Source organism: Perca flavescens, chromosome 20 (assembly GCF_004354835.1).
Source record: "Perca flavescens isolate YP-PL-M2 chromosome 20, PFLA_1.0, whole genome shotgun sequence".
NCBI lineage: Eukaryota > Metazoa > Chordata > Actinopteri > Perciformes > Percidae > Perca > Perca flavescens.
Genome location: NC_041350.1, coordinates 25,692,514 through 25,719,829, shown reverse-complemented (window position 1 = coordinate 25,719,829; position 27,316 = coordinate 25,692,514). Strand labels below are relative to the sequence as shown.

General features: G+C 39.6%; 1 long non-coding RNA gene and 7 gene segments (V, D, J or C); all 8 read right to left on the bottom strand.

Annotated features, from left to right (window-relative positions):
- Positions 1 to 4,746: 4,746 nt before the first annotated feature.
- LOC114547194 (immunoglobulin kappa variable 1-16-like) lies at positions 4,747 to 5,261 on the bottom strand. The segment is given in 2 exon segments: positions 4,747 to 5,092; positions 5,185 to 5,261. Coding segments are annotated over 2 exon segments (357 nt in total).
- Positions 5,262 to 6,928: 1,667 nt separating this feature from the next.
- Positions 6,929 to 9,290, bottom strand: LOC114547191 (T cell receptor beta variable 6-6-like). The segment is given in 2 exon segments: positions 6,929 to 7,329; positions 9,223 to 9,290. Coding segments are annotated over 2 exon segments (378 nt in total).
- Positions 9,291 to 9,439: 149 nt separating this feature from the next.
- On the bottom strand, positions 9,440 to 10,970 carry LOC114546405 (T cell receptor alpha variable 36/delta variable 7-like). The segment is given in 3 exon segments: positions 9,440 to 9,468; positions 9,557 to 9,838; positions 10,851 to 10,970. Coding segments are annotated over 3 exon segments (360 nt in total).
- A 1,151-nt stretch (positions 10,971 to 12,121) lies between these two features.
- On the bottom strand, positions 12,122 to 12,731 carry LOC114546404 (T cell receptor beta variable 16-like). The segment is given in 3 exon segments: positions 12,122 to 12,156; positions 12,244 to 12,546; positions 12,653 to 12,731. Coding segments are annotated over 3 exon segments (384 nt in total).
- A 4,002-nt stretch (positions 12,732 to 16,733) lies between these two features.
- LOC114547175 (Ig kappa chain V region 3381-like) lies at positions 16,734 to 17,362 on the bottom strand. The segment is given in 2 exon segments: positions 16,734 to 17,143; positions 17,248 to 17,362. Coding segments are annotated over 2 exon segments (456 nt in total).
- Positions 17,363 to 21,689: 4,327 nt separating this feature from the next.
- Positions 21,690 to 22,880, bottom strand: LOC114547199 (uncharacterized). Its single transcript, XR_003691119.1, has 3 exons — positions 22,793 to 22,880; positions 22,036 to 22,700; positions 21,690 to 21,945 (listed from the first exon to the last, which is right to left on the bottom strand). It is a non-coding gene; the product is annotated as an uncharacterized LOC114547199 (long non-coding RNA).
- Positions 22,881 to 23,071: 191 nt separating this feature from the next.
- On the bottom strand, positions 23,072 to 23,864 carry LOC114547174 (T cell receptor beta variable 6-6-like). The segment is given in 2 exon segments: positions 23,072 to 23,400; positions 23,760 to 23,864. Coding segments are annotated over 2 exon segments (378 nt in total).
- A 102-nt stretch (positions 23,865 to 23,966) lies between these two features.
- LOC114547173 (Ig kappa chain V region 3381-like) lies at positions 23,967 to 24,593 on the bottom strand. The segment is given in 3 exon segments: positions 23,967 to 24,005; positions 24,053 to 24,375; positions 24,481 to 24,593. Coding segments are annotated over 3 exon segments (408 nt in total).
- Between the last annotated feature and the right edge of the window lie 2,723 nt (positions 24,594 to 27,316).

Below are 27,316 nucleotides of genomic sequence, written 5' to 3'. Positions count from 1 at the left end.
ACGTAGAGAAGTCAGAGCACTGGTTCACACTGACAAACCTTTCTTTCTTTCAGTCAGTTTGTCTTCTAGGAGGAAAAATATCTGCCTGTGGAAATTGATGTAGATGTACAAGAAGCAATTTCTCACGTTGAGCACACTAGTGCGTGTGTCGTTTATTTTTCAGGAAGATAACTCCCAGAGAAAAAGGCGCTGACCAGCAACAAACCTCGTAGGGTCTAACGTCATCACGCATTCAGAACATTTAAAAGGGCCGCGGTCCCTGAACAATGATAATTACATGAAGTGACTTAGGACAGTAAATTACATGTATATGTATTACGTTCATCACTGCATGTAGAACCGTATTAAGCACAAAGTGCTGCGTTAATAATCAACAGTCCGTAGAACCACACCTAACAAATAAGGTGAATTATGTATGTCACATTCACTACATGCCTTTCTTTTTGTTGTTTTCCTCCAACTGAACAAGAGGAGGAGGAGGAGGAGGAGGAGGAGGATGCTTCAGTTGTAGAGAGCCTTGTAAAGGGCAGATGGGTGATATACTAGGGGTGGGGGGGAAAAAAATCGATACAGCATAGTATCGCAATATGTTCTGTGGCAGTACTGTATCGATACACAGACGCCAAGTATCGATCTTTTATTAGATATGTGTTGATCAGTTTGTCTGCTTGACAATCTGATTTTGCAGCAGTATAATTGAAGTGAGCTGAACAAACAGAGAAATGTATCTCTTTAGATAAAACAGACGTTGACAAAGTTTCCTTTTGGGGACATAATTTAAAATTGGGAAAAATTTGAAGTTGGAAAAAAGGTAATGAATTGCAATATATCGCAGAATATTGCAATATGTTTGAAATCGTAATAATAATCGTGATGATATCGTATAGTGATATAAGGTGATTCCCACCCCTATGTACGGTGGCTGAGAAGGGTCACAACAAATACAAACGCCACAACAACTGCATATTCAGAAAACACCTCCAAATTCAGAAAACACATACAAACGCCACAACAACTACATATTAAGAAAACACCTCCAAATTCAGAAAACGCATACAAACGCCACAACAACTACATATTCAGAAAACACCTCAAAATTCAGAAAACATACAAACGCCACAACAACTACATATTCAGAAAACACCTCCAAATTTAGAAAACGCATACAAACGCCACAACAACTACATATTCAGAAAACACATACAAATTCAGAAAACACATACAAACGCCACAACAACTACATATTCAGAAAACACATACAGACGCCACAACAACTACATATTCAGAAAACACATACAAATTCAGAAAACAACTTCGTCGATTTCACATCACGTACGCTGCAAATATTCACAGCACGAGTAAATAGGGAAACGAACTGCAAGCTGCAAAGACGACAACGGAAATGTTTCCAGGGATGCCATAATCAGTGACGGACCCGCATCCATCCGGTTGTCTTCTCGCTATCTGCCGTTTCTCATTGTCAAGGATCCTTCAGAGGGCTAGGCCAGACTCCTCCTGAGCATTCGGACAACATGTACATTGGAACAGGCTAGCAAGTGCACGTCATTTCGTGCTTGCGTCATTGAAAGTGTTTCGCCACCTTCACTTCCGCGCTGCATTTCAAAACACTGGACGACATGGATGTGGAACTGTGAACTGTGCTGTTCAATGTTTTTGTTAAAATGAAGAATATGAATCAGCGTCAGTCTGCTTGCAGGAGGAGAATAATCTGTCGGCAACTTTGCCGCAACGTGCTAAGGTAGGTAACGTTACCGACACTGTTATGCTTTAATGTAAGCAATAGTCGTTTTCTCTTATTTATCCCATGTCAGTAAATAAAAAAAAAATTGTGAGAGTTCATGTTTGCAATTGCATTAATCTTAATTACATTATCTTTACAGTAGAAGTATACATTAGCTCATAGTTTACTAAATGTATGTAACATTAGCCCATTGTCCAGTAGCTTCTAGCTTTCAAACAAATGCAGTGCAAAATATGATCAGCATCTACAAGGTAAACACTACCAGCTAATGAGCTACCACAGGCAGTATGATATGCAGTATGCTTAAATATATTTGTGATACAATTCTAATCTTACCAGGACAGGTGAGATAACTACTGGACTAACCTAAAGCTTTCTCCTTCTGTTTGCAGTCTTGAAGCAACCCCATCATCAGCTGCTGAGTCTGGTCGCCGCTTCATATTGAATATACTTGTGTACAGTATAGTAATGTTTGAATAAATGTTATAATAAAGATACACGTTTCATTAATGTCTTTTTAGAGCTTATATACCTTACAAGTTATTGAAACAGGTATCATCTGAATATAATTATTCAGTTAGAAATTGAAATTGAAAAACGTTTATATTATATACACACCCAAAAACGAAATGACAAAGACAAACCAGTTAAGTTAATGCATTTATTTTCAGAATGGCAAATAATCTAGCTATTCAACATCTCTCTTTGGCCTCTGTCTCCCTGCTTGTCTTTTGCTTTCCCATCATCAGTGACCGCCTCCGTTTGTCCCTGTTAAAAGACAGCAAACACAAGAAAAATATGTTGACCATTATGAATTCTATAACGTAACGTTATATGCAACGTTATACTTGTTACATGGGATACTACTCATATATTTTAGCCTTCATGTAACGTTGATAGTGAAGTAAATAAGGTGCAGCGTTACCTGCCATCCTGCAGCTACAACTGATAAACACACATTTCTAAATCTCGGCTAACGTTATATAAAAGAGATGAAAATGCCACCGGACAAACTTTAAAAACACAAATGGTACAAAAAGACAGCAACCTAGCTAGCTAACAGCCTACTGTTAATGATAGCTTAACGTCAGCTCGGGTGTATCTATCTAATTACTATAGCAATTTGTACCAGCATTGAAGCGTTAAGCGTTACATTGATGTAAAACATTAACGGTGATAACACATGTACGACACACTAAAGATACTTACATTTAAATTATTATTTCGCCGTCAGCAATGTTGCTCCAACTCCCCGCTTAGGTCCGACGTTTAATTTTTTTAAACGAGCCGGCAAAGGCGCGCGCAAAGGATTGTGGGTGATATGGGAGTGCATACCGGGTATGCATCCTTTGCCGTCTATGGGAAATTCTCCGAACGAAGGACTCGGTCCTTGGAGGAATTCGGAGGATCCTCGACATTGGAATGGTCCTTCGACGGACGTCGATGACGTAGCATCCTCCAAATTCTGGCTTTGAAGGATTCTTCCTTACACCCCGGATGCGATATTACGAATCCCACTATGGCCACGCCAAGACCCGCCCTTCAATAGCGTTCACACGCTACTATTGGCCAGGTGTCCATGCTTACAGTCCTATACCCTGCCCAATCCCCTGACCCTAACCTTAACCACTCAAGGTGAAATGCCTAACCCCAACCAATCGAGCTGCTTCGTAGGGCGGGTCTTGGCGTGGCCATAGTTGGATTCGTAATTTTGCACCCCGGATGGATGCGGGTCCGTCACTGATTATGGCACCCCTGGAAACATTTCCGTTGTCGTCTTTGCAGCTTGCAGTTCGTTTCCCTATTTACTCGTGCTGTGAATATTTGCAGCGTACGTGATATGAATTTGACGAAGTTGTTTTCAGAATTTGGTGGTGTTTTCTGAATATGTAGTTGTTGTGGCGTTTGTATGTGTTTTCTGAATTTGTATGTGTTTTCTGAATATGTAGTTGTTGTGGCGTTTGTATGTGTTTTCTGAATTTGGAGGTGTTTTCTGAATATGTAGTTGTTGTGGCGTTTGTATGTGTTTTCTGAATTTGTATGTGTTTTCTGAATATGTAGTTGTTGTGGCGTTTGTATGTGTTTTCTGAATTTGGAGGTGTTTTCTGAATATGTAGTTGTTGTGGCGTTTGTATGTGTTTTCTGAATTTGGAGGTGTTTTCTGTATATGCAGTTGTTGTGGCGGCGTTTGCATGCGTTTGGCTGAAATTGTATGTGTTTTCTGAATTTGGAGGTGTTTTCTGAATATGCAGTTGTTGTGGCGTTTGTATGTGTTGTGACCCTTCTCGGCCCCCGTACCTATGATATACTGTGGCTTACTAAGTAGAGCTGTAACCATTCCAAATTTTGCTGTACAAATAATTGTCACAGAAATAATTGCCATTAACAATATAATGGTTTTTTTTTTTTTTTTTTTTTTTTTTGTCAAATTTTAAAAATGTATTACTTTCTTAAACAAATGTAATAACACAGATACACAGCCTATGAAGAAAAACTACGTCTCTTTATTATCATAAAATATTTGTTCTAACTGTATCTCCCCCTTGTAATTTTTGTTGCTATGAACTTGTTGGTTATTTTGAAGTCGTGGATAAAATGCAGTGTAAAGTTATGACAGCGCCTCTGCTGTTTGGGCTTTCTCACTAAACTGAGTCACATGAAGGAGGATCAAATGTGATGTAGAAGGAGGTAGGAGTGGCTTCAGTTGCATATCAAGCTGATATCTAGCTATATATGCTCTTCCTTTCACCTGGTTTCCCCCCACACAGATGTTTTGCTTTTGATTGCTTTAGATTTCCTTTTTCTATTTTAGAATTTAACTCCTCTGGTTTATTTAGACTAAATAATAGAAACACAGTTGCAGTAGCTGTTGATGATATGATTGCGTCAAAACCAAAGTTCAACCACAAAAGCAGGTGTCTGGGAGCAGTTTATTCCATGTCTTATTATAAACCACTGATGAGAAAAGATTGAGCAGAGTTTTTGTAAAGTGCAGACAGGATATTTGTCAGCGTGCTTCTCTAGCTGCACAGTAGTAAACAGCACTGTGCTCTTGTTCTACAAGTTTGATTTTAAGGGAGGCGTTTTTTGCTGTATTTCCCCCCAAATCTCCAGTGATATTGAAATTCTCTTTATATGGCTCTTCCTTTGTGACATCTTTAAAGTACAAATATCCAATGAGTTTCATAGCCGTGTCTCCAGGCGAGCGCTGGTACCAGAGCATCACCCTGTAGTCAGTTTTATCATGGCTGCAGAATATCTCCACTTTGTCTCCAGGTTTGGTGATGAGATCAGAGGGAGACTGCTGGACATCAAGACCCAGACACACACCTGGATAAAGAAGGAAAATAGAGAAGTCATTTTTCTAAAATGAAAGCTTTTTCACATTCACAGGAGCTAACTGTATTTGAACAAGTTAATACCTGCTAGGCAACAGAGAAAGAGAAAACCGATCATTTTTAATTCCTCAGCATAAAATAGTTTGCTCTCGATGTCATGGTATTAGGGATGTAAACTGTTGAGATCTGGCATCAGATTACACAGTCTCACTATTAGTAATAGAACTATACTGATGGGTTTGCTGAGCTGACTGAGGTCTGGAAAAGAAAGGGAAGTGCTTTAATAACATTTCCTGTACAGTGGCTGGCAAACATAATGGTGTCAACTCAAGAGCAGCTGGCTGGGAGGGGCCTCTTGAGGTTCTAATTTAAGGTCATACGTGTTGATAGAGGTTGGAGTAGTTTTTGTATGAAGGAGAAAGAATGAACAGTCACTGTGCTAAGCTGGCTGCACAGTAATACGCTGCACTTTGCTGAAATCCAGATCTGAATATTAGAGAGGCGTTCTTTGCTGTATCTCCACTCAAATCTCCAGAGATTTTAAAATGTTCTTTATATGGCTCTTCCTTTGTGTCAGCGTTGTAGTTCAAATATCCAATGAGTTTCATAGCCGTGTCTCCAGGTGAGCGCTGGTACCAGAGCATCACCCTGTAGTCAGTTTTATCATGGCTGCAGAATATCTCCACTTTGTCTCCAGGTTTGGTGATGAGATCAGAGGGAGACTGCTGGACATCAAGACCCAGACACACACCTAGGCAGAGAAAATGAAGAACGTATTCATTGTGATAGGTTATACATTTAAAATGAAGCCATTTCCACGTTCATACAGTAGGATCTAATTGTATTTAAGTCATTACCTGCTAGGCAACAGAAAAAAAGAAAAGTGATCATTTTGACTTGCTAAAAATGAATACGTTACTCAAACGCCTTTTATAGATTACTTTTGCGAAGTATGTATCCTAGAGTTTTAGAGGTGTAAGTCGCTGACAGTAATACCAACCTGGGTCCTGTGAGCGATGGAGATCCAACTGAGGCCTCTACTGAAACGTTAAAGGAAGTGAAGATGAAAAGGCATCACTGTATAATGTCTGACAGACGATGGCAGCGAATCAAGAGCAGCTGGCTGGGAGGGGTTCTTATTCAAAACCATACATGTTGATCAAAGTTGGTTGAGAGTTTTTGTCTAACGGAGAGGGGATGTTCAGTCAGTGTGCCCTGCTAGCTGCACAGTAGTCCACCGCACTGTGCTCAGGGGCCTTCAGGTTGTATATAACCAGAGAGCCGTTCTTTGCTCCGTCTCCACTCATATCTCCAGTGATGTTAAAATGCTCTTTGAAAGACTTCTGCTCTATGTTGCTGTAATACACATGTCCAATGCGTTTCAGAGCTCATCTCCAGCTGATTTCTGGTACCACTGCATGACTGTGAAGTAGCTCCTTTCATGGCTGCAGACCAGCTCGACTTTGTCTCCAGGTCTTCTGAGAAGTTCTGGAGGAGTTTGGTAGACTTCATCACCCAGACAAACCCCTAGAAAGGAAGACAGACAGAGGGAAAGAAAATGAATGAACCACATAGAAACTTTAGATCAGGTGGTATTCCTGAGTTATAAAAATGATTACCAATGAGCCAAGAGAAGAGGAATAATGTTGGCATGTTGCCCTCCTGTCTGTCTGAATGAACACAGAACACTGAGTGGCTCCAAGCGCTCGACTCCAACAACAGTTCACTAGACTCTTTTATTAATGCCCTCCTCTGTAACCTGCTACATCATATTTCCTAGAGCTTCATGTGTTGAACTGAAGAGTATTTCTGGAACTCCAGCGCCGCCTGCTGGAACGATATCAAAGCAAACATTTGGTTCCTAATCCGCTCACCAAATGTGTTGGCAACCAGTTATTGTTCAGCTGCTCATACTTGTCACATCACTGTGTTTACTGACGGCACAGAAGTACACAGCGCTGTCCTCAAGCTGCAAGTCTTTCACAGTAAGAGCCCCGCTCTCAGTGATTTCTTTGATGGCTGAATATTTGGTTTGAGGAGCCCCCCCGTAGTCTGGCTGTCCACCAACAGCTGTGTAGACAACGAGGGTCATGGTCTCCCCTGGACGCTGTCTGTACCAGTACATCTGGTTATGAGAAATATCTTTGTTGTGGCTGCAGTTCATCTCTGCAGATTGGGAAACATAACTCCAACTGATTTCAGGGTGTTGGCTCACATCCTGGCACTGACCTGTGTGGAGAAAATACAACTTTAAATATAAGTAGTTTTCCTTTTAGTTAATTTCGAAAGGTTATTATTAATGTACAGGGTGTAAAATCCTAATATTTTAACTATCAGGTCAATATTTTCCTATGCTGGATTCTCTTTAATGCTAATGGTGATTTATCTTTATGCAGGGCTTGACATTAACTTTTTGAGGCACTTGTCCTTCGGACAAGTACATTTACGTTTCACTTGTCCATGCATAAAAGTCACTTGTCCGGGTAAATATTCATCATTTTATAAAAGAAATAGTGTTTTGCTAATGCAGAATTTGAACAAACCATTGAAAGCATCCAAACACTATCAACATTAATACAATTCTGTTGAAACAGTAGAAACAAACGTGCCCCAGGTTGATTTCCTTCAACAAGAAAAAAGGATCTCCAGACTCCATAATACAAAGTAATATGTTGCCTGCCGGTGTGCAGAAGTTAATATATTGAGATTCTAATTCAATATTAGAAAGTTTGTCATTACTTTCAGGTTCCTAGTCAATATTCTAAGTTACTTAGTCAATATATTGAGATACTAAGTAGATACTTTGAGATATTGAGTCAATATATTGAGATTGTAAGTCAATATTTTAAATGTTCTTATTGGTTTGAGATTCTTTGTCAATATTCTGAGTTACTAAGTCAATATATTGAGATACTAAGTCAATATTTTGAGTTAAATCAATATAGTGAGATATTAAGTTAATATATTGAGATACTAAGTCAATATTTTGAGATAAGTCAATATATTTAGATACTAAGTCCATATTTTGAGATAAATCAATATATTGAGATACTGAACAATATAGTGAGATATTAAGTCAATATTGAGATACTAAGTCAATATTTTGAGATAAATTAATATATTGAGATACTAAGCCAATATATTGAGATTCTAAGTCAATATTTGACATTTTCTCATTACTTTGAGATTCTTAGTTTATATTCTGAGATACTAAATCAATATTTTGACCAGAAGTAGTGGATACTTGAACTTCTACTATATCTAAAATAATTTTGTAGACATAACAATGGAATTTGCCACTAAATGTTGGTGTTAACTTTTTTTATACAATTTCACAAATTTCTACCCGGCAGAGGCTGAGTTACCGAAAGGATCCTTTTAAAAAGGTGTAGCTACTTTACAGTTGATTATTACCTGATATTTAATCTGCATATTGTTTTTATTATTTTTGTTCAAAAAGGAGCAAAAAAAAAACGACATTATAGAACGGCTTGTTTATTGCTAAGGGAAATTTAAATGATTTATTAAAAATGTAACAACAATAACTTATAAAAATAACTTATTTCACCAGTAAGTTCCTGTTAAACGACAAAAACAACCACTAGCTGTCAGCATTTTAACTGTTTACTCCAGCTGCTAGCTAACGATAGGCTAACGTTACCTGCTGTTGAGTGTAGTGTTAACTAGCGTAACATGCGGCAATGTTTAGGTTGCCTCTAACATCCGTTTTTGGAGCATCCGAGAGAAGCGCAGGCATTTCAATTATCGTTTCAAATCGGTAACATAGACGTAATGAGTGGCACATGACGTGAACTAACATGGCATTTTAGTTTGTTTGAGTTTTAACTTGTCCAGTGGGACAAGTAAATTTCTCTTCCACTTGCCCTACAAAAAATCCACTTGTCGCGGACAAGCCTTAATGTCGAGCCCTGTTTATGCATAAAAATAATCAAATAATTTCTCTTAAGTCTACTATTACTGAATCTTTGTTAGCCCTGATTTATAGTCAGAATTTGAGACTTCATTTATAGGTCTTCATCAGCCTATTTTCAAGTTAGTAAATACACTAGATAACAATAAATCTCTTTCACTTTACAAAAATATTAATGTTTAGCCTTGTACCTTGAAGCCACAGAGACAAGACTACAAATGTAATGAGAACTTGAGTCATAATAGTGATCCTGTTAACATGAGACGCCGCCACAGCAGACCTGATGAATGTCTGAGGCTGCTTTTTATAATGGGAGGTGGGAGGTTAAAGGCATCGCTCTACAGAAAGGACCTCCCATTCTAATTTTGGATCTTAATCAGAAGAGAGACCGACATTGGTTAGACTGGCTTATTCCAGGTGCACGGAGGCACTGTGAGCTTTAATACAGAGATACAAAATCAGTGAGATAAAGAGGTTTTTGTACTGAGGAGCAGTGATATGTAGCACTGTGTAACCAAGCGGCACAGAAGTACACTGCACTGCTGTTCAGGCTGAGTTCTTCTATTGTTAATGTGCAGTTTTGGTCTTTATTTGCACTCCCTTCTATCTTCACTCCCAGACCAGCCTCTGGGAATCCACTGGTTGTAAACATGTATCCCAGGGGCTGCAGTTGTCTGTCCGATTGCTTGTACCAGAGGATTCGGTTGTAGTTCTGAATACTGTGTCTACAGTTGATTTCTAACGTTTCATCAGGTTTGTTGAACACATCAGCTGGAGTCTGGAGGACGTTGTCACTGAGAGAGGAACCTGTGGAAAAAGGATGCATCAGACAAAATGGAACATGAGCATCAACACGGCTGGATTAAAAACCAGACTAATTTTAAATGTATAATAATGCAAACAGCATCTGAAACAGCAGCACTATATGAGACTGGCTGTACACAAGCCAACCTTTACAATTTAAGAACTTTAATTAAAATCTCTTCAAACTATTGTGAGTACGTTACCTGAAACCAGAATAGAGGTACAAGTAATAGAAAGGAATGTGATGATCATTGTGTGTTATTTCTGAGTGTTGGGTGGTTTTGGAAAATCTAGATCAAAATAGGAACATCAATTTGGTGTCGCAATGAATGAAGCAGTTGTACTAACGGAGTATTTCCAGCCTCCTCTTTGAGTAAACCCTCCCAGGTCTTTAGGTGGGTGGTGTCATTGTGCATATAACTCATGGTAACTAGCTTTTACACACCACTGGCTCAGCATACAGATTTGAGTAATGATATACTGAGGAAGGAACACCGCTGTGAGGAGGTTTTTGTACTGAGGAGCAGTGATATGTAGCACTGTGTAACCTAGCAGCACAGAAGTACACTGCACTGCTGTTCAGGCTGAGTTCTTCTATTGTTAATGTGCAGTTTTGGTCTTTATTTGCATTCCCTTCTATCTTCACACCCAGACCAGCCTCTGGGTTTCCACTGGTTGTATACATGTATCCCAGGAGTTGCAGTTGTCCGTTTGATTGCTTGTACCAGAGAATTAGGTTGTAGCTGTCAATACTGTGCGAGCATTTGATTTTGGCTGTTTCTTTGGGTTTGTTGAACACATGAGCTGGAGTCTGGTAGACTTTGTCACTGAGAGAAGAACGTGTGGAAAAAGCATCAGACTTAATACAACAGGAGCATAAACCCTGGTGAATTGAATGAACTAATGTAAGACATTTAAAAAAAAAAATCTACTAAGACAGCTTACATTGCAGCAGTGTCGGAGTTTTGTAAACGGATTTTGTTGAAAACTTGAAAAGAAATGATTTTGATATTACCTGAAACCAGAATTGTGTTCAAAGTAATGCTGAGGAATAAGATGATCATTTTGTTTTCCAAGTGTTTGGTTATATTGAACAATACACACGATCAAAATCTTGTTGCTGTGAATCATTGTCTTTCCAACCTCCTGTTTGAGTAAACCCTCCTGTCAGCAGATCCTCATGAAGTCATTAGGTGGGTGGTGTCATAGTGGATCCTCCTCCTCTTTACATTCTTAACCATCATGTTGACTACTAGGGTGGGGGTAAAAAACGATTCACGTATGTATTGTGTATTTTTATTTTGCTATGTTGCCAGCGGGGGGCGCTATGACCGGAAGTCAATTTTGGCCTGTAGGTGTCCTCAGGCCTGGACCCTTGTCAATCATTAGAAATTTTGGGCAGATACGACAACGTACACTGAAGTTACAACAACTTCTTTGTTCATCGCTAAACACTCAAAATGGCCGCCACGCCCACACCGTCTGACGAAAAGTTTTTCTTTTAACAACTTTTCATCTTTAACATCTTAAGATGGCACAGACCGAGTTTGAAGTTGATCGGATGAAATCTCTAGGAGGAGTTTGTTAAAGTACGACATGTGGAAATGGCCAAAATCACACTAATTTCGAACTTGGAAATCAAAATGGCGGACTTCCTGTTGGGTTTAGGGTATGGCTCTCATGACGTTTTTTTTGTACATCTTGACATGCTACATATGTATACCAAGTTTCGTGAGTCTACGTTAAACGCACTGCAGGGGCTCAATTTTTTTAACTTTCTAGGGTTCGCTAGCGAGCCATTTTTGTGCGCCTATTCCGGAAACCCTTAAAATATGTAAAGTTTCACCAGACTTGATGCGACCGCCAAATTTGGTGAGTTTTTGAATATGTTAAGCCCCTCAAAAAGCCAATTCATTTGACGGGAAAAAGAATAGAAAGAAAGAGAAAGAAAGACAAACAATAATTCCTTCAGTTTCAATAGGGCCTTCGGTGCTCGGGCCCTAATAAATGACTGACTGACTGACTGACTGACTGACTGACTGACTGACGATGCAATGTGCATTCTTCTTAGGAAACAATTTATTTTTGGAAATGTCTCTGAATATATTGTCTCTAGAAGTGTATGCTTCAACTTCTGTTAAAGAAGGAAAAGAAAACCGCAACACTCCATACTATCTAACCACAGTACTTCTACAATCGCAATAAATGATATTCGCAATACAAATCGAATCGGCACTTATATATCGTCAAAGAATCGAGTCGGGACAAAGGCATATCATCCCAGCCCTATCGACTACCCCTACACCCAGATATACTGCCACCTGATAAGATGTGAGGAGCTGTAATACAGAGATAAGAGAATGTGTGATAAGGAGGTTTTTGTACTGAGGAGCAGTGATATGTAGCACTGTGTAAACTAGCAGCACAGAAGTACACTGCACTGCTGTTCAGGCTGAGTTCTTCTATTGTTAATGTGCAGTTTCGCTCTTTATTTGCACTCCCTTCTATCTTCACACCCAGACCAGCCTCTGGGTTTCCACTGGTTGTATACATGTATCCCAGGAACTGCAGTTGTCCGTTTGATTGCTTGTACCAGAGGATTTGGTTGTAGCTGTCAATACTGTGTGAACAGTGGATTTTGGCTGTTTTTCCTTGTTCGTTGTACATTACATTAGCTGGAGTCTGGTAGACTTTGTCACTGAGAGAGGAACCTGTGGAAAAAGAACCAACAGAAAATACACATTTGTATATGAGTGTGAGTCCTCATACAAGTAAAAGAACAAGAGTTTGAGATAATGTTTTGAAAACGTACATTACCTGAAACCAGTATGACATTGAGGGCTATGCAGAAGACTACGATCATCTTGTTGTGTTTTAAAGACTGAATTTTAGAACCTTGTTACCCGTACTGTGTTTTCATCACTGTAGTTCTACTGAATATTGCTGGGTAAACCCTCCCTTCAGGAAATCCAGCTTCTAGTCTGGGTGGTGTGATAATGCATTGTCCTCCTCCTGAACTGACACTACACACCACACCACACACTGACATACTGTACTGCAACCTTATGACAGGAAACAGTATGAGCGAGACCTGAAATGAACCCTGAAACCCAGGCGTTACACACTGGATGCATCGCGCAAGCGTGCCAGCTGTGTGGCGTGTCCGTTTTATATTTCGGCTCCCATGTTAACAGGTTAGAGCTTACACACTGCCTGCCTGACACGCACGTCTTAGGCGCGGCAAAAACACGTGCATGGTAGAAATACAACCAACGCCTATTTTTCACGCGACACGCAAGTGTGTTGGAAGCGTTTCCAGGCAAAATAGAATAGAAAAAGATGTTTATATGTCATTTAGACACAAATGCATATTAATAAATGACATGTTGATGTTTGAAAGCCTCTAGGTTTTGATATAAATGCTGATATAAATGTAATAAAAAAAAAACTATTTTCTAATATTGCACCTGTCAATACAGAACGAAATATTCTGTAGCCTATTTTGCCGTCAATACTGCAGACGTTGTCTTTGCTGTAATCAAATCAGTATATATTTATGTTTAACATGGTATTTCATTTTATCAATGGGATACATGTGTCCAGACTACTATTACTGAATCTTTGTTAGCCCTGATTTATAGTCAGAATTTGAGACTGCATGTATAGGTCTTCATCAGCCTGTTTTCAAGTTAGTAAATACACTAGATAACAATAAATCTATCTCTTTCACTGTACAAAAATATTCATTTTTAGCCTTGTACCTTGAAGCCACAGAGACGAGACTACAAATGTAATGAGAACTTGAGTCATAATAGTGATCCTGTTAAAGGGGTGATAGAATTATTATATAGAGTATTTCACACTGTTCCTTATGGTCTCCTAATGGGGTATGCAACATTGGTTGGGCTGAAAATGGCCTGGTTGATATTTTATTGGCCCTTATGCATCCCTGTGTTTTGGCCCTATTTGTAACAAGAGCTTTTCTTCCAAATATGGTATGCTCGTGAATATTTAGATGAGCTGCGCGCTGATTGGTTGAGCGAATTGCCATACGCGGACATTAGAGATGCACGCTGATTGGTTGAGCGAATCCCCAATACACACATTAGAGAAGCGACAGGATCTCATATTCCAGACACTGCAATGTTTCATTACCAAATTCACTTCTGAGACTTTTTTATGTGAGAAATCAACTATATAAAGCTCAAATATGGGCCGTTTTACGAAAATTGATGGCTAATTGCAAATATAGTAAGACTGTGTGTCGGACTTCAGCGGTGGTGCTGCTGCCTCGCCGCCCGGCCAGCCTTCCTTCACAGAGCCCGGCCTGCTGTGAGCTCCGTTAGGCTGGCAGCCCTGACAGAGCTCCAGGGCCTGTAACTCCCCTCTTCCTGCTAGCTAAATGGCCCGTTGTGTGAGAGTGAGAGCGCGGTCAGCGTGCTTGTTACACCAGCAATCTCGACTCTTACCACATGTTACACACATTGTCACGCCACTTAGCTATACAACATATACCTAAATGTCTTATAAAGCTAACAACGGTGTCCGATTTCAAGTTAATTAACATTTGTGAAGTTTAGCTAGGTGTTTCCTTAGCTGCGACTGTAGCTACAAATCACGGATAGTTAGCTTCATTTTTGGTCGTAATTCGAGTATATTTACAGTTTGAATTTCGTCACGCCACTTACACAAAATCTAACTGTCTTATAAAGCTAACAACGGTGTCCGATTTCAAGTTAATGAATATTTGTGAACTGTAAGGGTTTCGTTAGCTGCGACTGTCCTTACAATCCTGTGTGTACAAGATTGCGGCTAGTTAGCTTCATTTTTGGTCGTAATTCGAGTATATTTACAGTTTGAATTTCGTCAGGCGAATCCTAGCTGTGTGTAGCTACAAATCACGGATAGTTAGCTTCATTTTCGGCGTAATTCCGAGTATATTTACAGTTTGAATTTCGTCACGCCAGTTATACAACATCTAACTAAATGTCTTATAAAGCTAACAACGGTGTCCGATTTCAAGTTAATGAATTTTTGTGAATTCCAGAGGAATTCTAAGAGGAGGCTAGCTAGCTCCATCCAGCCGCAGGCTCTATCACATCCAGCCGCAGGCTCTATCAATGAGACTCGCAGACAAGAGGCGTGTATTTCACCAATCGTTTGTTTAAATAACTCAACACATCATAATTACACACATTATAAGATTAACTGGAACCTGTGGTAAGAGATTGCTGGCGTAACAAGCTTGTTGACCGCGCTCTCACTCACACACACCTGGCATTAGGAAGAGGGGAACTGCAGGCCCTGGAGCTCTGTCAGAGCACCGGCGTTTAGTAGTCCATTAGCCCACGAAACGGTGACTTTGCGCGGGTATGAAGTGCTGTGGGTTGCCAGCCGTAACGGAGCTTAATCAAGCTCACAGCAGGCCGGGGTCTGTGAATGAAGGCAGGCTGGGCGGCGAGGCAGCAACCCAGGCAGCACTGGCCGCAGAAGTCCGACATATATAGTCGGACAAAATTTGCATTTAGACATACATTTTTGTAAAACGGCCCATATTTGAGCTTTACATAGTTGATTTATCACATAAAGTTTCAGAAGTGAATTTTGTAATGGAATAGCCGAGATTTGCGTGACCTAGATTCAGAAGACTACCTGATCTCAGGTCAGTTGTGTAGCCTATGTAAATGTTGGGGCGTGACCGTTCTCTTAATACACCCACGGCTGTGACAAAGGTTCCGGATTTTGAGATGCTTACGTAAACAACTAGCTTTGTTGAGATTCGCCCGTTTTCAGCGGCAGTTTCAAAATATGAGATTTTCATAGTAAAGGGGTGTCAATGGGATTTTGAGCTCATATGTATGTCCTATTTACCCACTAAACTGTCGTTATTCAACTATGACAGGGTAAAATCAGTTTTGCGTTCTATCACCCCTTTAACATGAGACGCCGCCACAGCAGACCTGATGAATGTCTGAGGCTGCTTTTTATAATGGGAGGTGGGAGGTTAAAGGCATCGCTCTACAGAAAGGACCTCCCATTCTAATTTTGGATCTTAATCAGAAGAGAGTAGACTGTTAGACAGGCTTATTCCAGGTGCACGGAGGCACTGTGAGCTTTAATACAGAGATAAAGAATGAGTGTGATGAGGAGGCTTTTGTACTGAGGAGCAGTGATATGTAGCACTGTGTAACCTAGCAGCACAGAAGTACACTGCACTGCTGTTCAGGCTGAGTTCTTCTATTGTTAATGTGCAGTTTTGGTCTTTATTTGCACTCCCTTCTATCTTCACACCCAGACCAGCCTCTGGGAATCCACTGGTTGCTAACATGTATCCCAGGAGCTGCAATTGTCTGTCCGATTGCTTGTACCAGAGGATTCGGTTGTAGTTCTGAATACTGTGTCTACAGTTGATTTCTAACGTTTCATCAGGTTTGTTGAACACATCAGCTGGAGTCTGGTGGATGTTGTCACTGAGAGAGGAACCTGTGGAAAAAGGATGCATCAGACAAAATGGAACATGAGCATCAACACGGCTGGATTAATTTTAAATGTATAATAATGCAAAACACATCTGAAACAGTAGCAGTATGTGAGACTGGCTGTACACAAGCACATCTTTACAAATTTAGAACTTGATCTAAAATCTCTTCAAACTATTGTGAGTACGTTACCTGAAACCAGAATAGAGGTACAAGTAATAGAAAGGAATGTGATGATCATTGTGTGTTATTTCTGAGTGTTGGGTGGTTTTGGAAAATCTAGATCAAAATAGGAACATCAATTTGTTGTCGCAATGAATGAAGCAGTTGTACTAACTGAGTATTTCCAGCCTCCTCTTTGAGTAAACCCTCCCAGGTCTTTAGGTGGGTGGTGTCATTGTGCATATAACTCATGGTAACTAGCTTTTACACACCACTGGCTCAGCATACAGATCTGAGTAATGATATACTGAGGAAGGAACACAGCTGTGAGGAGGTTTTTGTACTGAGGAGCAGTGATATGTAGCACTGTGTAACCTAGCAGCACAGAAGTACACTGCACTGCTGTTCAGGCTGAGTTCTTCTATTGTTAATGTGCAGTTTTGGTCTTCATTTGCATTCCCTTCTATCTTCACAGCCAGACCAGCCTCTGGGTTTCCACTGGTTGCTAACATGTATCCCAGGAGCTGCAGTTGTCCGTTTGATTGCTTGTACCAGAGGATTCGGTTGTAGCTGTTAATACTGTGTGAACAGTGGATTTTGGCTGTTTTTCCTTGTTCGTTGTACATATTAGCTGGAGTCTGGTAGACTTTGTCACTGAGAGAGGAACCTGTGGAAAAAGCACCAACAGAACAGACACATGAGTGTGAGTGTGAGTCCTCATACAAGTAAAAGAACAAGAGTTTGAGATAATGTTTTGAAAACATACATTACCTGAAACCAGTATGACATTGAGGGCTATGCAGAAGACTACGATCATCTTATTGTGTTTAAAGACTGAATTTTAGAACTTTGTTATCTCTACTGTGTTTTCATCACTGTAGTTCTACTGAATATTGCTGGGTAAACCCTCCCATCAGGAAATCCAACTTTGTTTTAGTCTGGGTGGGGTGATAATGCATTGCCCTCCTCCTGAACTGACACTACACACTACACACTGACCTACTGCCACCTTATGACAGGAAACAATATGAGAGAGACCTGCAATGAACCCTGAAACCCAGGCGTTACGGTACATTTGAGTTTGTCTGTTAGTTAGAAGTAGAGCAGAAGTTTGGCTTTAATGGAGGAAGCAGTGCACTTTTATGTTTGTATCATTATTCTCATTTTCATTGACTAATATTAAAATTATTATGGTGTGATTTTTGCAAGGATCTGTACCAAACCAAACCTAAATCCTGGCTGCAGTTGAACACATCAAAAACGGTAGCAATGTTCTTCTCCAAGTCCCACAGAAACGGCAGTGTTGAGCCGGATGTTTTAGTGTTGGGGGAAAGGCTGCAGATCGTGTCAGAATACAAATCTCTGGGGGTTTTAATTGATTCAAAGTTGTCATTTACATGTAAAAAGGGACTGTAATCAAATCAAATTCAACCTCACCAACTTTAGATACATTTGCCATCAAATGTCCACACAGGCAGCAAAAATGTACATGTACTCTATGATCGTCTCACATATCACTTACTGTTTACCCGTTTGGTCACAAGCTAGTGTTACATCTCTGAAACCTCTGCAATCACTTCACAAACAAACTGTTAAAATCCTGGACATCAAACCAAGCATTTTTCATCATTGTCCAATATTACAAAAACACAGATTTACTTAACTGGGAAAACATGGTCAAATATTCCCCGTAACCATCAGAAATCTAAACCCATACAGTACATTCAAGATCCAGTTTAAGAAATGGCTTATTGATAATTAGAACTGTCAACATTACCATTAATTTCTTGACCTGCTCTCGCTGCCCCCTGCTGGCTTCTTTTGCCTTGTGTGTGTGCAGGTGTTCATGTCTTTATCTGATGTTTGTCTGATTGTTGGTCTGTTATGTTTCTATTGTACATTTTAGCTAAATAGTACTTTTTACTAAATGTATTTTAATTGATTATTATGTAAATATGTAATTTTACTTTCTTTTAGGGTGACTTTTACCATCTGTCTAGGGACTGCAGATGAAAAATAGCATTCTGGTTAGCTCTGGCATATTGACAGAAATGTTTATTAATATGCACTGTCCCTGTAATAAATAAATAAATAAATGGATGTACTAGGGCTGGGCGATATGGAGAAAATCAAATATCACGATATTTTTGACCAAATACCTCTATAGATACCGCAACTATATTGTAGTGTTGACTATCGGTGCTTTCACAAAATATTTACACAATGAGATTTTTGATAAATAATCATCAGTAATGTGGATATAATGTCTAAGTGGGTAAAGGCAAATAATAGAACAGTTACAACAGTTTGGTGTGTTCAGAAAATGACATCACTTTACTGTAATGCAGCCTTTAAAACCAGGAAAAGACAACACTTATGCCATATTACGAATTAAATCTAAGACGATATCTAGTCTCATATCACGATATCGATAGAATATGGATATATTTCCCAGCTCTACTTCAAAGTAAATGCAGCTGGCTGGGAGGAATTCCCCCCCCCCCCAACAAATAGGGTTGGGTACCGTTTGGATTTTTACGATTCCGATGCCAAACCGGTACTTTTAAAACGACCGATTATTAAAAAATTAACCGATTCTTGAAAAATGACATAAAAGGCTTTTTTATGGAGTTTTTTTAAAATAGAATTTTTTTTAAATTGAACAATATATAAACGTTTTAAAGTACTTAAATATATAATAGGTAACCTAAGTCACCTAACGCATAACTACAATAATTTAACAAATAACAGCTCCACTATTAACAATAACAACTAAATAAATGTTGGGTTGGTATGCCAACCAGCTTCAAACTTTAGCAGTTCTTTGGCAGAAAAATGACCATATTTTTCCTTCTCTGGCAAGATACTACACCTCTCCTGACTTATGGCACAGGAGAACACTCTCTCAGATGGTGTCCAAGAGGTCTGTACACACCCAGGTATGAGTTTGAAAGGGCAGACAATTTGGGGAGGCTGTCCTGCCTCCCCCACCACCAGGCTACAGGGTCTTGTCCTGAACCATAGACTAGCAGAGCAAGTGTAATATGTTTACTAGCTATCCCGTGCAGTGAATGGTTAATATGCTTTTACGTCTGTTGTGGTGAGCCCAGAGGGAAAATATGGCATTTTAAAAGTAGCCTTAATCTACGGTAGCTAGCTAACTGTAGACTACAGAGAAAGTCCGTTTCGGAGCGTGTATAAAAGCCGTCTATCACCAGGGATTGTAGAGTGCATGTCCAAGAATAGCGCGGACACGCGCTTCACACCGCAAGCGGGCACGTGCGCCACTCGGCAGAAAAGGGAGAAAGAAAAAAAGTCTGCCGCTGTCCAGAGCGACAGGGGGAAAATATTTCAGTCGGAACCAAAGTTTGCGTCCGAAAACTACCGTTTACATAGGAACCGGTTCCATAGTGGAACCGGGTTTCGGTACCCAACCCTAGTAACGACACATTGATCTAGATCAATATATGGACTCAATCCTCAAGGATCCAATATTATCGATACCAAGTGAAAATATCAATGCAGATCGTCATCATTAAGATGCACCTTTTATTTTGAAATTCTTACTTTATATTTATTCTTTTTATTAAAGAGAAGATGGTCTTTAATTTAAATGGGCTCATGGTCTCGTAAATCAAATCCTATCGTGGCAGACATTGTGATATCAATAAATATCGTTGAAGAAGAATCAATATAATTACTGTGAGAAAACGTGCATGCACCTTGATGTATTTTCCTTTCAATAAAGTAGAGTGTTTGTGTTCTACCCGGTGGCATATATAAATTGTGCTTAAATAACGTGCCTTTTTAAGCCGGCTATTTATGACGGGACTTTTAAGGATTGGATGAATAAGGGCCTGACTGCTTTCTGTATAGCTATTAAAAACAACAAGATGAAGAGTTTTCAGGAGCTAAAGGATAGTTTTGATCTAAATAACCATGATTTATTCAGATACTTACAGTTGAGAGATTATTACTGCAAAGAAATTAAGGGGATTCCTTCTGACGTGGCAAACCCTCTTATTGAAATAATGTGTGGTGCTTCTCAACAAAGATCTAATAAGATCGTGTCTAAATTCTATCGGAGTCCGATAGAGAACTTGAAAAGCAAAATGGGAATGTGAATTAAAGGTTGTCCTCACGGAGGATGAATGGTATCAAACATGCTGTCTACTCCAGACCTCCACCAACTCCCAGCAGTGGAGAGAATTTAATTGGAAGTGTTTTTATGAGGTATTTCATCACTCCTTATTTGAAGAGTAAGCAACTTGGGATACCTCAAGACTGTTGGAGAGTCTGTGGTAGCAGGGACGCAAACCACACACACATCTTCTGGACATGTCCTAAAATTCAACCATTTTGGAATATCGTTAATACATTACAGAAGGTGTTGGCTTACACTATACCAAAGGAATGTAAAGTTATGTTTCTTGGAAACATTACAGAATGTGTGCGGAAGGAGGACCACTATCTAACCAAGATTTTATTATCAGGCGGCCCGGAAGGCTATTACTAGACTTTGGCTCAAATCGAGCATCCCAGATCAACAGCAATGGACAAGTATAACTCAAAGTATTTTTATAATGGAAAAATTGACCTATTCTATAAGGTTAAGAGAATCATCATTTAAGGAAAAATTGAGAAAATTGGTTCATTTTCTGGCTCTAGAGACTGCATAACTGTTCCTCCCAATAGAACTATGCACTGTGTGTTAACTTGATGAGATTCTACTGATTGGTAAACTTACACAAAAGATGGTAGAAGTACGGTATATGTGTGGTGTATTGATCAGTGATTCCGAAGATCACAATTTGACTTATTTTGTTTCAACTGTACTAGATACCTCCTCCTTGGCCTCCCTTTGATTGGGTTCAATGTATGGTATTTGTATTTGTTTTATTTTTCTTTCTACTACTGTCTGTTGTTGTTCCCATAAAACTCCAATAAAGATGCAAGTATAAATAATGTGCCTTGTTGAATTAGACTGGAGCGACGAGATATAAACAGTCACATTAGTTAATGTCAGTCTGATTGCATCAAACCAAAATACAACCACAGTAGCAGGTGTCTGGGAGCTTTTCTTATTCAAAACCACAGATGATAAAGAACTGTGTGGAGTTTTTGTTAGGTTCAGAGGGGATATTTGTCAGCGTGCTCTGCTAGCTGAACAGTAGTACACTGCATCCTGCTCAGGACCAACCACTTGGATGATTAGAGAGGTGTTTTTTACTGTATTAACCCCCAAATCTCCAGACATATTAAAATGTTCTTTATATGGCTCTTCCTTTGTGGCAGCTTTATAGTACAAATATCCAATGAGTTTCATAGCCGTGTCTCCAGGTGAGCGCTGGTACCAGAGCATCACCCTGTAGTCAGTTTTATCATGGCTGCAGAATATCTCCACTTTGTCTCCAGATTTGGTGATGAGATCAGAGGGAGACTGCTGGACATCAAGACCCAGACACACACCTAGGCAGAGAAAGAAATAACGTATTTATTGTGATAGGTTATACATTTCCACGTTCATACAGTAGGATCTAATTGTATTTAAGTCATTACCTGCTAGGCAACAGAAAAAAAGAAAACTGATCATTTTGACTTGCTCAAAATCGTTACTCAAACGCCTTTTATAGATTACTTTTCCGAAGTATGTATCCTAGAGTTTGAGGTGTAAGTCGCTGACTGTAATATCAACCTGGGTCCTGTGAGCGATGGAGATCCAACTGAGGCCTCTACTGAAACGTTAAAGGAAGTGAAGATGAAACGGCATCACTGTATAATGTCTGACAGACGATGGCAGCGAATCAAGAGCAGCTGGCTGGGAGGGGTTCTTATTCAAAACCATACATGTTGATCAAAGTTGGTTGAGAGTTTTTGTCTAACGGAGAGGGGATGTTCAGTCAGTGTGCCCTGCTAGCTGCACAGTAGTCCACCGCACTGTGCTCAGGGGCCTTCAGGTTGTATATAACCAGAGAGCTGTTCTTTGCTCCGTCTCCACTCATATCTCCAGTGATGTTAAAATGCTCTTTGAAAGACTTCTCCTGCTCTATGTTGCTGTAATACACATGTCCAATGCGTTTCAGAGCTCGGTTTCCAGCTGATTTCTGGTACCACTGCATGACTGAAGTAGCTCCTTTCATGGCTGCAGACCAGCTCGACTTTGTCTCCAGGTCTTCTGAGAAGTTCTGGAGGAGTTTGGTAGACTTCATCACCCAGACAAACCCCTAGAAAGGAAGACAGACAGAGGGAAAGAAAATGAATGAACCACATAGAAACTTTAGATCAGGTGGTATTCCTGAGTTATAAAAATGATTACCAATGAGCCAAGAGAAGAGGAATAATGTTGGCATGTTGCCCTCCTGTCTGTCTGAATGAACACAGAACACTGAGTGGCTCCAAGCGCTTGACTCAACAACAGTTCACTAGACTCTTTTATTAATGCCCTCCTCTGTAACCTGCTACATCATATTTCCTAGTGCTTCATGTGTTGAACTGAAGAGTATTTCTGGAACTCCAGCGCCGCCTGCTGAACGATATCAAAGCAAACATTTGGTTCCTAATCCGCTCACCAAATGTGTTGGCAACCAGTTATTGTTCAGCTGCTCATACTTGTCACATCACTGTGTTTACTGACGGCACAGAAGTACACAGCGCTGTCCTCAAGCTGCAAGTCTTTCACAGTAAGAGCCCCGCTCTCAGTGATTTCTTTGATGGCTGAATATTTGGTTTGAGGAGCCCCCCCGTAGTCTGGCTGTCCACCAACAGCTGTGTAGACAACGAGGGTCATGGTCTCCCCTGGACGCTGTCTGTACCAGTACATCTGGTTATGAGAAATATCTTTGTTGTGGCTGCAGTTCATCTCTGCAGATTGGGAAACATAACTCCAACTGATTTCAGGGTGTTGGCTCACATCCTGGCACTGACCTGTGTGGAGAAAATACAACTTTAAATATAAGTAGTTTTGCTTTTAGTTAATTTTGAAAAGTTATTATTAATGTACAGGGTGTAAAATCCTAATATTTTAACTATCAGGTCAATATTTTCCTATGTTGGATTCTCTTTAATGCTAATGGTGATTTATCTTTATGCATGTAAACAAAAAAAAATCAAATAATTTCTCTTAAGTCTACTATTACTGAATCTTTGTTAGCCCTGATTTATAGTCAGAATTTGAGACTGCATGTATAGGTCTTCATCAGCCTATTTTCAATTTAGTAAATACACTGGATAAGAATAAATCTATCTCTTTCACTTTACAAAAATATTAATGTTTAGCCTTGTACCTTGAAGCCACAGAGACAAGACTACAAACGTAATGAGAACTTGAGTCATAATAGTGATCCTGTTAACATGAGACGCCGCCACAGCAGACCTGATGAATGTCTGAGGCTGCTTTTTATAATGGGAGGTGGGAGGTTAAAGGCATCGCTCTACAGAAAGGACCTCCCATTCTAATTTTGGATCTTAATCAGAAGAGAGACCGACATTGGTTAGACTGGCTTATTCCAGGTGCACGGAGGCACTGTGAGCTTTAATACAGAGATAAAGAATGAGTGTGATGAGGAGGTTTTTGTACTGAGGAGCAGTGATATGTAGCACTGTGTAACCTAGCAGCACAGAAGTACACTGCACTGCTGTTCAGGCTGAGTTCTTCTATTGTTAATGTGCAGGTCTGGTTTTTTTCTGCACTCCCTTCTATCTTCACACCCAGACCAGCCTCTGGGTTTCCACTGGTTGTAAACATGTATCCCAGGAACTGCAGTTGTCCGTCCGATTGCTTGTACCAGAGGATTTGGTTGTAGCTGTCAATACTGTGTGAACAGTGGATTTTGGCTGTTTCTTTGGGTTTGTTGAACACATCAGCTGGAGTCTGGTAGACTCTGTCACTGTGAGAGGAACCTGTGGAAAAAGCACCAACAGAAAAGCACATTTGTATATGAGTGTGAGTCTTCATACAAGTAAAAGAACAAGAGTTTGAGATAATGTTTTGAAAACGTATATTACCTGAAACCAGTATGACATTGAGGGCTATGCAGAAGACTACGATCATCGTGTTGTGTTTAAAGACTGAATTTTAGAACCTTGTTACCCGTACTGCGTTTTCATCACTGCAGTTCTACTGAATATTGCTGGGTAAACCCTCCCTTCAGGAAATCCAACTTTTTTTAGTCTGGGTGGTGTGATAATGCATTGTCCTCCTCCTGAACTGACACTACACACCACACCACACACTGACATACTGTACTGCCACCTTATGACAGGAAACAGTATGAGAGAGACCTGAAATGAACCCTGAAACCCAGGCGTTACACACTGGATGCATCGCGTGAGCGTGTCAGCTGCGTGGCGTGTCACAGGCGCGGCGAAAACACATGCATGGTAGAAATACAACCGACGCCTATTTGTCACGCGACACGCAAGTGTGTTGGAAGCGTTTCCAGGCAAAATAGAATAGAAAAAGAAGTTTGTCATTTAAACACAAATACATATTAATAGACATGCTGATGTTTGAAAGCCTCTAGGTTTTGATATAAATGCTGATATAAATGTAATTAAAAAAAAAATATATATATTTCTAATATTGCACCTGTCAATACAGAACGAAATATTCTGTAGCCTATTTCGCCGTCAATACTGCAGACGTTGTCTTTGCTGTAATCAAATCAGTATATATTTATGTTTAACATGGTATTTCATTTTATTAATGGGATACATGTGTCCAGACAAGGCTAGCAGCAGTGCTGCGTCAGACGTGTTTCTGGTGTGTAAAGACATAGAAAAATCCACGCAGCTGACACGCAACAGAAACGCCACGCTCACGCCACGCAGCCAGTGTGTAACCGACCTAAGTTTGCCCCGACTAGAGCTGCACGATATGAGGAAAATGCGATTATTTTGACTGATATTACGATCACAATATGATCGACGATATTGAAGGGAATGATCGTGTTTGTATCATTATTCTCATTTTCATTGTCTAATATTAATCTTAAAAAAAATAAAATTATTATAGTGTATTTTTTTTTTTGCAAGGATCTGTACCAAACAAAGAAGTTTTCTGTAGTCTGTAGGATAGGATCTGTAGGCCGGGACTTCTCTGCAGCACCACAATACTTCATTTAGAATGGTTTGACACACATTTTGCCTTTAACAAATATCGCGCCCCTCTGTGAATTGGATATTGCACTAGTCCATATTGCGATTTCGATAAATTTGTGATTAATTGTGCAGCCCTATCCCTGACAATGCGTTAACTTTACATTAAGTGAATGAAAATCATCATTTACAATCATTTATGACGGCTCCAGTCAGTCATTTCTGTCCATACTGTTTAAAGTAGGGCTGTCAAACAATTACATTTTTTTTTAAATCGCGATTAATTGCCAAATTTCTATAGTTAATCGTGATTAATCGCATGTTTTATCACATGAATAAAATTGTATTTTTTTGCATTTCAGAACTGTTTTTAAGTACATATTGACAATGGAAAGCAATTACCAGTGCATCTTCATTGGGAATCAAATGAATGCAAAGAGTTACTTTATGAACTTGACTTTAAGATTTGTAATTGTTTAGTATTTATTTACTGTAAACAAAAGAAAAATGTGTGAATCTGTCATTATTGCACAATTCCTCCAAGAAAGGCAAGGCAAATGTATTTGTATAGCACATTTCAGCAGGGGTGCAACTCAATGTGCTTTACATAAAACATTAAAACATAGTTAGAAGTTCAGTACAAAATTAAAAATAGTTAATACAGAATCAAAACAATTCATACAAAAAAAAAAAAATTAAAAGCAGATTAAATACAAAAATAAAAGAATAAAATTCCCAATACAGTGCAGTACCTTACTTAAGTAACCTAACTGAGATGTAACACTAACACTTTGCTTATACAGTACAAACAAAATGGTCCAAAACCAGAGGCCACAGCAGGACATTTGTGACCTTTACATTTTTCTAATAAGGAATGTAACAATTCTCCTGGACAGAAAAGGGGGTGGACAATGTCCCAAATGACAAAAACAGTCCAAAAATAACCCGATACAAACAACACAGTCCTACATAGTCAATATAGTGTGCAGTAACTCCTATGTAAATAATTCTGATTACTCACTGATGTCCAGTGATCACCGGTTGATGAGACAGCGTTTGCACTTTGCAGCAGTTCCAGTGTGGCTGCTGTCTCCGTGGAGTACAGGCTGTGTGTGCGTGAAACTACTGTCCCCCTCGACGGCTTTTTAACAGTAAACATTTCCATTCAGAATCTTATTGGCATCCATTTCGGCGTCTCGCCCTCGCCATCCACTCAAAACGTAACGTTGGGCTACTACTCTTTGGCCGGCTCACAAGCCCAAACAAGTGTGTGCGGCGTGCCTGTTGTTTAGTTTCCGGTCTAGCTAGATCCGGTGTTGCGTTGTAGTTTTTCTAACGTTACTAGTTGTTGCAACAGCATGTGGAAAAAAAACTACAAAGTTTGCTAGGCCAAAAAGAACGTTAATCTCGAGATTAAAAAAATTGACGCCGTTAAAATGGGTTTGCGTTAACGGCGTTAACGCATTTAACTGATAGCACTAGTTTAAACCAAACATAAATCCTGTATGTACTACGACTGGGCGATATGGAGAAAATCAAATATCACGATATTTTTGACCAAATACCTCTAACGATATTGTAGTGATATTGTGTGCTTTCACAAAATATTTACACAATGAGATTTTTGATAAATAGTCATCAGTAATGTGGATATAATTAAGTGGGTAAAGGCAAATAGAACAGTTAAAACAGTCTGGTAAGTTGAGGAAATGACATCACTTTACTGTAATGCAGCCTTTAAAAC